The 10,180-nt window shown below is 52.2% G+C and overlaps 1 protein-coding gene across 1 annotated transcript in view; it reads right to left on the bottom strand.

Annotated features, from left to right (window-relative positions):
- The window catches only part of LOC113214515 (acetylcholine receptor subunit alpha-like 1), a gene marked incomplete at its 3' end in the record, with an annotated part of 208,277 nt that overhangs the window by 11,115 nt on the left and 186,982 nt on the right, over positions 1-10,180 (bottom strand). Inside the window, 3 exon segments of the mRNA XM_052270991.1 lie at positions 1,039-1,083; positions 3,691-3,900; positions 8,892-8,930. Of these exon segments, the coding sequence (XP_052126951.1) occupies positions 1,039-1,083; positions 3,691-3,882 (237 nt within the window).

Genomic DNA, 10,180 nt, shown 5'->3' with positions numbered 1-10,180 from the left:
GGGGGGGGGGGGCAACCCCACCGCTTTTCGCTCCCACCGAACTTTATGACATTGACTAGGCGGCCGCGGCGTCGACTTTTGGGCGCGGCGCGCGCGCGGATGTACGTCTCATAATGATGCTTTTGTTTTATTTTACTCCCAAGGCAAACACAGCTTTTGTCGCACTGAGTGTAACGAAGTTTGCACAAGAGTCTCTGTGCTAAGTAAAGCAGAGCCTTGCGCCTGATGCAAATTGACTCGTCAAAAGCGGACCCGTCTGTCGGAGTATTGGCCTCGCCGGGCGGGGCTAGTGGGCCAGTCGTCTCTCATCCGCCCGCTCATCGAATTCAACACGCGGGGCACCGTGATTGGGTACAGCGAGTGGCTGCTTCTGCCCCCCACCCCCCTCGGCCTACCCTGTTAAAATCTAATTCTTCATTTCTCTGGGAGGCACACCCAAAAATGCAATAAGAACTTCAATCAAGTGCATACTCCAATAACACGTTTCTTGCGGCTCATTTATTGTTTTGGTGCCTATGATTTAATATGAGAGCAAGACGAAATGGAGCTCACACTGCAAGGTGACTTTTGTTAAAAAAAAAAGAAAAAGAAAAAAGAACTCAATTTTCAATCAAATTTCTGCTTTTCTGGGTGTATCGCATCGCGTCTGTCGGGCATGCCACGTGACACAACAAGCATAAGTGATGAGTGGAAAGTGCCCTCCCTTCTTTTACACTTCCCCCCCCCCCCCAAAAAGGGGGAAAAAACCCTGTGAGCGGCTGAAGAATGCGCGCGCCAGTCGTGCGTTGCGCTGCCGCAGTCTGCTGCGCCGCCACGCCCCACCGAGGCTCTGGCTCCGGACCCGTGATTTAATCTTATAGTCGTAATTTAATCTTCCCGTCTCGGAAGGGAAGGGTACAAAGAGGGCGACAGAGATAAAGGCGGCAGAATATTAAAGGACGGCTGCGCACGGGTCGCGGCCCCGCCCGGCCTCCGCCCCGCCCGGGGTGTCGTGTCGCCCTGCTCCCCTCGGGGCCACCAGGTGCACGCCAAACTCACCTGCTCCACCCACATGTTGGTCGTCATGATCTGGTTCTTCAGATTCTGCAACAGAAAACGGAGGAAAGAAAGTCGTTACAAAGTGGCTGTCCAACAAAAGGAGAAAGTAAAGTAAAAAAAACTGAGAGTTTTGGGACCAAATCCATTGCACTTGATCCTTGATTCTTCAAGTCCATATGTCTTGACTCAAATGGTACACTGATAAACTAAGTGTTCAACTGCTCAACACTTCTAAGTGTGCAACTGTATGTTAGATACTTGCAAGTGTGCAACTGCAAGTTAAATACTTGCAAGTGTGCAACTCCTCGGTTGAACACTTCCTACACAGTAAGCGTCCAATCTAAGGAAGTGTGCAACCGAGGAGTTACACAGTAAGCGTCCAATCTAAGGAAGTGTGCAACCGAGGAGTTGCACACTTGCAAGTATTTAACTTGCAGTTGCACACTTGCAAGTATTCAACTTGCAGTTCCACACTTACAAGTGTTGAGCAGTTGAACACTTAGTTTATCAGTGTATGTACTCGAAAAATCAATGAACAAGTAGTTCAATGAACTTGGTCCAAGAGCTTAGTTTTCTGGGTGCGGTGAACGACTGAAAGGGTGCACGCATCGTGATGGGTTGTATGCATGTTGTGTGTGCATCTGCAGGTGACAGCGGGAGGTGCTTGGCAACAAGCCGACCGGCACGCGCCGCGGTACACGTGTATCCGATCCAGTCGACACGTGGATGGATGTGGCGGATGGGACTGGGACGGGCGAGAGGTCCACGGGTCGCGTTACGAGTCAGCCGGACGCGCTTAGCTCGGCTCAGTAATCACTACTTGCTGTCACACGCAGACGGGTAGCAAGTGAAAATGCATATAAAGTCGAGGGGTCAACCACTCAAATTTTAGGTGTACATGGACTATCTAAAATATTTAGTGGAATATTTATGGAATATATCTGGAATACTTTTGCAATAATTGGAAGACTTTTGAAATATCTGGACTTGGAATAATTGGAAATTTTTCGTGGAATATCGGAAGAATTTCAGTGGAATATCGGAAGAATTTCAGTGGAATATCTGGAATACTTTTGGAGTATCTGGAATATTCTTGGAATATCTTGAATATTTTTTCAGTGTGTACATGGAAATACCCAAGTAGTCTACCCCTCGATCAGCGTCTTCCTGCATTGATTCCCTGTAAAGCTCGCGCAGCGTGAGAACGCGCCTCCGAGCCCGGCAGCTGAGCGAGTCCGAGCCGCCGGGAAGGTGGACCTTTAATCCGGCTTAAGTTGAACTCTTACTCCATCCGTCCCGCACGCTGCAAATAAGGAGCAAGGGAGCGGTAGTAGCGGAGCAAGCAAAGGCAAAAAGAAAAAAAAGGTAGGGGGGGGGCAGCGTCCACCCTACTGGTCGCGTAAACAGGGAGATGGTGAAGAGGGAGTGTTGAAGAGAAAGGGGGGTGGGTGCAGAGAAGGGGTGGAGCAGCAGCGCCAGCACGGGGAGAGAGGTGAAGGAGCGAGGTAAGCAGGAGGCCGCACCTCAATCACGTCTCGGCAAATATTGCGACAACTGTTTGCTTTTCATTAGCGGCAGAAACAATGGCCTCTCCTCTAGACGGACACGGCGACAGCAGCAGGCACTGCTGCTGCCGCTGCTGCTGCAGAGGGGGGCCCAGCGCGTCCAACCCGCCACCGCCGCGGCGCTTGTTTGTCTCTGCAGTGGCCCAGCCCCAGAACAACACGCAGCAGCGCCGCGCTGAAAGGTTTCCTGTCGGTCAACAGTTTCGATGAGGGTTGACAAGTCCGCCGCCTTGCTCCGCGCGCCCCGGCGGCGGCTTGCCTGTCTCTATCCCTGCCGCACGGCTTGCTCGCCGAGGTTTCGCCACGACTTCGTCGTCATCGATTTATGTGGCTCTCGGGTTTCAACAAGCCCCGCCAAAGCCAAAGCCATCTCTGGCAGCAGCACCGGCGGCCGGGCTCCTCTTTGCAGCCAAACTCGTCCGCATTATATACTTAAAGCAGGGGGCTGCTCGACGGGGATTCACAACGCACACGACAGGCAGCGCAGGCCCAGTTGACAGCAAAAAAATATTACAAATCTCCAAGAAATCTCTTCTGTCCTTGTCTTTCTCTTCTGCTTTTCCTTTTTGTCAACCCCTCTGCGGCGCAACACTCTCACGGCGTACACATCTCCCGGGGGAGAGCGAACAGGTGCCTCTCCTCGACAAGGCTACAGTCTTGCCAGCAACAAAGGGGAAAGAAGGGGGGGGGGCAAAGGAAAACTGTACATTTATAATCAAAAGAGATATGTAGGTAGATGTAAATCTGTGAACATGCATGAATAAGCTTAAGTAAAATCTTAGGCTAGTAAACGGATCAAAAGCTGTGGAACGGCTATAGCTATAGAATCTTGGAATCTGAAACTCGTTAATAAAGTACCTGCAGGTGACATGTATGTACTGTATATTACTGACGAGATGTCTATCTCAACAATTACGTTTGGAGTTTGGAATTCTACTCAAAAAAGTTCGTTACGCGTGTGTGGTTGGTGTTTGTATACAGGTTAAAATGTTTACACTCTTCCAGTTCATACATAAATTCAAGTTAGTGGTAGAACAAATTATTCGTTTTCAGAATGGCAGTCAGGGAACACATTGGATGCACTCACCACTTCTATGAGCTGCGACAGCCTCAAGCCCATGCGCACGGTGAGCCGGTCCGAGTTGTTGCCGACCGGTCGGATGAGCCTGTTGTAGTTGCTGAGCAGGTCGTCGTAGAGCCTCTTGGCGTCGGAGTTGGCGGCGCCGCGGCCAACGCACAGCATCACAGCAACCAGCAGCGCCGCCAGCAGCCAACCCATCTTAGGCCTGGTCCACCCCTGCAACACACCACACAACGTTTAAACCAGCAGAAGGGGCCGCAAAAACTCTCACTTTTGGTACACATGATTGCAGGAATACATGGATTGCGGTAGGATTTTCACACGATTGGGGTGGATTTTCGCAGGATTGCACGCGCGCGGATTGCAAGTAGGGTTGATGACTGCAAAAGTTGTGCCAACCCCTTTGGTCTCTTTCCACCCCCCACAGGAGAAAGAAACACAGAAATGGATCATAGAATTATTCACAGCTGCAGTAGGGAAGAGAGAAATGGGGGAGGAATAAGGCTGGAGGGGTGGTTGATCGTCGTGACTAAGTACACCATGGAGACCATTTAAACTGCCCCCCACCCCCACCCCCCATTCACTCTCCGGCCCGGCCGCCGGGGTAGTTTCGACTCCGCCCGAAGGCAATGGGAACAGCGAACTTTCGCTGGCAATAGAACAGATGGAGACGCAGTGCGACGCGCCCCGCCATTGCAGAACGTCACCGCAGCGTGCGCGAGCGGCGGGGGGCGGCGGTGCCGGCGGGGCAGCGAGGAGGGTGCAGGGCGGGGGGCGGCTAGACGAGGATACGGGAGCGGCTGGTATCAATAACTTGATGTCTCAAAGACGAGCAATGGAGAGAAAAGGCCACTCATCACAGAAAGTTGGATATATGTGTAGTAGAAAGGGAATCAGGCGAAAAAAACAGAATGAAGAAAAAAACGAAGACTCTCTTGGAAATCATGAAAATCCGTGGTTTTGTAGAGGAGAGTAAACGCAAAGCCATACAGCAGCCTTAACAAAGGCGCTTTGGTAATGAACCACCTGCAGCGGCGTAAATAATAAAACCCCCGCGGCTTACCACTCGCGCGCGGGCGACACGGGCGTCATTGGACGAGAGGCCGGCTTGGCGTAGCGGCGGGAACGTTTGACGGGGCGGGGAGAGGTGGCCGGGAGGCCGGGTCTATGGGCACCACGAGCACCACCACCCTCACGCCTCCACCGCAGGGGGGCCCGCCGCTGGGCTGGGCTTTTGTTCGAGAGTCGTAAAATAAGGGGAGGGAGCACGAGTCGAGTGGTTATGGCAAAACCTCACATTTATAACAGTGTGGGACCACGGAATCACGGACGCAGCCTGTGTCCACGCACTCATTTATGACGGAGGGTCTTGTATGGAAGTTCTGTAGCGTGGACCCTTGTTAAACTTGCAGAAAATATCGTGGTTAAAATTGATGTTTTCCTTTCTCTGCATTGGCCGGTTAGAGATAAGGTTTACAAGCACAGTTGTAGCTTCCCGACCAAGAAGTACATACTACAGAGGGGTTTCAACGATACAATCATGTATTCTGGTTGAAACTGCGCATGACTGCGTGTTTAGGTTCTAACGTCACGACGAGCAGTGTATACGAGCGCAAGGCGCAAGCTCGTCTCGTGTCGGTCGCGTTGCAGGTCGCCCTCTCTGCAGTGGCCTGCAGCGAGGCCTGCAGCGAGACGCGTTCGTCTCTGATGGCCCACGGCGATCATCGGCCAGCAGCGGCAGCCAACGTGGAAACGGGCCAACACCGCCCCGGGCGACACCACGCCGCGCCCCAAGTCGGGAGGCAGCCTTCCAATCGGTCGATACGAACGTCAGAAAAATAAAACGCGCAATACCCTCTCTAGCTGCGGCTGTCGCCTGGCAGCGCCGCCCCGGGGGCCTGGACCCGGACGTGGCCCGTCGCGGCGGGTGCGGCCGCCCGAGCCAAAGGTTAAAATGCAAGATAATTGGCCCGGGCGCACTTCTCAAGAAGAAAATTGTGAAAGAGGAATTGACGATAAAAGAAATCAAAGGCCCAAGTATCTTGAAAGTCAATGTGGTTACACTTAAAACTTAGTGGTCGCATTTTATAAATGCCAATTTTTGTCGTCCATCAATGCGACAGGTTGGCATTCATCACTCGGGCATTCCTCTCAAAAATTGAAATTGAAGTTAGCCTATTTGAATGCAAAAAGTTGGCGTTTGTTGCCGCTTTGTATGCCAAAATCTGTCGTGCAAAATAACAAAAGTTTGGTATTTTTGAAAGGTACACCAAATTCATTCAGAACAGAGCACCGAAATACTGGCAAACGGGAATTTACAGTGCAAGTAGGTGGTCTCAATATGAAGGCACTGAGAAACAAAGAAGTTCAGTAGCGAAGTACATCGAACCCCTTTGGATTGGGGAAGGTCGATTCAATAATTATTTCCCCCCGACATCAGGCTCGGCTGAGATTTAGGGGCGACTTCATCGAAATAGTAGACGCCGTCCATCTCCTACAGCTCCCCGTCTCGCAACGCCCGCCCCGCCTAGCAGCCTCGACATGTTCCAAGCAGGCTGATAGGCCCTGATCGATCGAAATACTTTTTGTCGCCCGGTGACTTTGAACGAGCGAAACTTGGGTACTTTACAAGGCATCGCCGCGGGAGGGTGGCAAGGTGGGAGGCACGCGGCTCCGTGAACACAGCCTGGGAGCAGTTAGGGCTGGGCGGGGCGGGACGCCGTATGAGCATCTTGTGTTGTAGTGCCGCATGTTTCGGCGCGATCACCACTTTACTAGACAACTAAATCCAAGAGTTGCCAGATTTTTTTCCCCCTGGAGTATTGAGAGAATAATTATCTTCTCACTTTAGCTGCGGGTAGGCCTGAATAAAAATTTGAAAGTTGTATTTTCCTAAAGATGAAGTAATTTCACGTGATTTCTATACTAATATCTTTTGGCAGCGATGGGAATGTTTAAAAAATCTTATTTATGATTATATATCTTTGCACTTTCTACGGCGAGTGCTGTCTGTCACAGCCCAAAACAGGGACTCTTTCTGGCCACGAACTGCTTTAAGAGTTAACAAAATTGTGAATAGTTCGTCTCTTTACCCAAACCCGCCCCCCCCCTCCTCGGACTTAAAGTCTACTTAGGTCCAACCGTGACAAAACCTCCGTGCCCCGTCCATAACAGATCGCGTGACACCGAGCAGTCACGAGGTCTGATGCACACACAAGTGCCTGGTATTTGTAGCTGCTCTAAAAGTGTGACCCCGAGCGGAAGATATTGTGAGTTATAAGACACACTTGTTCGAAGGATGAACACAGAGAAATAAACGAGAAGGCGAAAGTGTGCGAGGTAAAGAAGAAGAAGAGAAAAGGGTGAGCGTCTCAAAAAAAGAGAGAAAGGGAAAGGTCTGTAAAACGAATGGGACTGCCACTGTATGGCATGAACGTGGGAGAAGATGAGGTAAGTGTGAAAAACGGGCTCGGAGAGAAAAACCCAGGTGGGGAAAAATACATGGAAAAGAGATGAAAAGAAAAGCGCCTCTCGCGGAAGACGGAGAGGGTAGGGTAGGATGGTGGTAAAGAGGAAATGAAAGTGTGAGGCAAAACGTAGAAGAAAGGTGTGTGTACGAAAGCTCGAGAAACACAGAACAAGGCGGACACACAGAGAGACGAACTGACAGAAAGAAAGAAAGGGGCAAGGGGGGGAAGAGGATGGCTAGATGACCCTTCAAGCACCTGGGAGAGGTACGTACCTCGCCCCTTTACGCTCTCCACCACTCTGTCTCTCTCCTTCCTCTCTCGCTCCCTCACTCACTGCTTCGCGTTCCCTGCTGCAGCATGCTGCCTCCCTGACGCTCGCACACACCCACACACACATTGCTTCTCACACTCCACGACGAGTGGTTCGTCAGAATGATGCCTTTCAACCCACTGAGAGCGGAGAGCGTTTCGCACTGTCCAACTTTGTGGCGCCCCCAGCCTCCCGCACACACACACTCACTCGCACAGCGCCCTTCTCTCGCTGGCATAACTGCACTCATCATCTTCTGCAGCTTGTTCGCCCAACCCTGAAACGGCGCGCGTCAATCCGAATAGAGAGAGGGGAGCCGGAGGGGGATTCAAGAGAGAGATAGAGAGAGAGAGAGAGAGAGAGAGGGAGAGAGAGAGAGAGAGAGAGTGAAGGGGGCAGAGCGTTTTATGCGCGCAAAAATGGCAAGCCTCCCGCTGTAATTACGGGATCATTTTTATAGAGCGGGGCGGCGTGGCGGAGGATGAGCGGCGGGGCGGGGCTGAGCTGAGCTGAGGGCGTCCAGAGGGCGCGGCGCGGCGCGGTGGGGCGGGGCGAAGCGCGAGACATCACACTTAAGGGGCCGGGCCCGCGGCGTCCGCCCGTCAACGGCGGCGCCCCGGCTACGTGCCAAGCCGAGCCGCGCGCCCGGGCTGCGACACAGCAGTGTACGCGAGCCTGGCGTCGCGAGTCTCGCGTGTCGCTGCACTGGATCCTCCTCAGGCGCTACCAATATCCCCCCGAGCCCCTAAACTTGCCACACGGCGCGCCCTCCCCTCCACGACCCTCCCGCCCTCCTCCACCCCCTCTCTCCTCAGTTCCTTTTTCCCCGGGCCCTCACCCCGAGAGCGTCCCTGCAGCCAATTGTGAAATTCCTAGAGGCAGGGAGCCGCTGTTGCTACTACTGCCGCGCGCCCCCGCGGCGCGGAGAGCCTTTTGGGATCGGCAATAAAAGACGTGATGGCGAGACCTGACGCGGCGGCGGCGGCTTGAGTAGACACAGATATGAAAGGCGGAGGTATTAAAATGAAACGTTTTGGCAAGGCGGTGTTTGAGCTCCCCGCCTGGCATCTGTGCCCGTCCCTCCGGTGAGTTCAGGAAGGGAGCCTTTTCCACCGTCTTTGTTATATCTGAGCCGATTGATGCCGCTACATTCACCTCGGAAAGACTCCCTTGGCAGGTTTAGAGTAGAGAAAATGTGGGGCGTAAGAGAGGGGGCGCAGACTGTAGAGGGTAAAAAGAATAGATCCATGGAGTTTGCGGTCTCTATGCCCAAACCTAATGCCCAAACTTTGGTGACTAAAAAAAGAAAAAAAAAGCCAGGGAGTGACACTGAAGGAGCATGGGGGGAATTTCTGGTAGTATACACGAAAGACTACTGGGCGAGGGAGATGCAATCCCACGTGACGGTATTTTGTCGAAATACTTACAAGTCACATGATGGGTTCCGTGCATCCTCTGCGACATTCCTGAAATGCAAATAACAACATTTTAGTTCAAGCACAGACTATGCACAGCATCGAAAATAACTTGAAATTTTTTCACAAAACTGATACCCTGATACAACATAGGGTGGGATCGAATCCCTCAAGTTTCCGAATGGCGGTAAAATACCGAAGTGACCTCCCGATAGCATTCGACCGGGCGCCTACGAGAACAGGATAGGCAATGCGCCCAACGGCAGTGCAGACTGGTTGCCTATACAGCGTTCCGTAGGCGCCCCGGACCGGGCGCCCAATTAGACGTGGTCGACAACTGGTGTGCTACCCCCGTGTCCCGGGCTCAAAGTAATCGGGCTGTATTCCGCATATACTCCGGGCTAGTGCTGTGTGAATCGAGTATTTTGGTTCGAATTAAATCGAACCGAATCTCTTCAAATTTTCTTCGAATCGAAGCCGAAAAAAAAAAAAACCAAAAAAAAAAAAATAATCCGAATCGAATCGAGTCTTTCCTAATTCGCAAACGAATCGAATCGAATCCAATTTTGCCCCCTCCCCCGCTTTCTTTACGTCTCACGATGAAGAAAAAATGTCCGTCGTGTCTGTGCTTCGTCTTCGGATGAAAAACTTACGTCTCATTGCCAGGGCGCTCTCAAGCGGCTCGTGCACGCTTAACCGGGAAGATTCGGTGGCGAATCGTGATCGATTCGAAATTTCGAACCTTTCGGTGTCGAATCGTTGTGATTCGGCTTCGATTCGATTCGTTTTCGAACATTCGCACAGCACTACTCCGGATGTACTCCTGGTGAACTCCGGGCGTGTACTCTAGGTGTACATCGTCACTTCGTGTGTCTCCCTTAAAATTGTAGTCGTCGGCCCCTCGCACAACGTGCGTCCTGGTAAACCAAGGTACGACCGTCACACCCAAGTGTATGACATTCGTAAACTGAAGTTTCTAACGCGCACCCGTAGAGCACGTTTCCGTCCTGCAACCAGTATTACCATAGAACAGTAGCACAAACACTTGCTGAGTTGTGATTTTCAAATGCAGTGTAGACGAGTTGCTGCGTCCCTAGGCCATGGGAAGCAGCAGGCCGCGTCACACCTCTGGAATGTGTGTGTCAATATAGGAGACATAAAAAACAGGAAACTTTGTCGGTCTTGGAGGCGACTCAATGGCCCGAGGGGGCGCGCGCGGCGCGAGGGGTGTGACAAAGAAGGACCTAAAATGAGTGAAGAATGGGCCGAGAACAAAACGGAGGGAGCGGGCGGGAGGGGGT

This window comes from Frankliniella occidentalis, unplaced genomic scaffold (assembly GCF_000697945.3).
Source record: "Frankliniella occidentalis isolate FOCC.00 unplaced genomic scaffold, Focc_3.1 Scaffold145, whole genome shotgun sequence".
NCBI classification, from domain to species: domain Eukaryota; kingdom Metazoa; phylum Arthropoda; class Insecta; order Thysanoptera; family Thripidae; genus Frankliniella; species Frankliniella occidentalis.
Note: the sequence above shows the minus strand (reverse complement) of the source record. Positions and strands in the feature narration are given on the sequence as shown.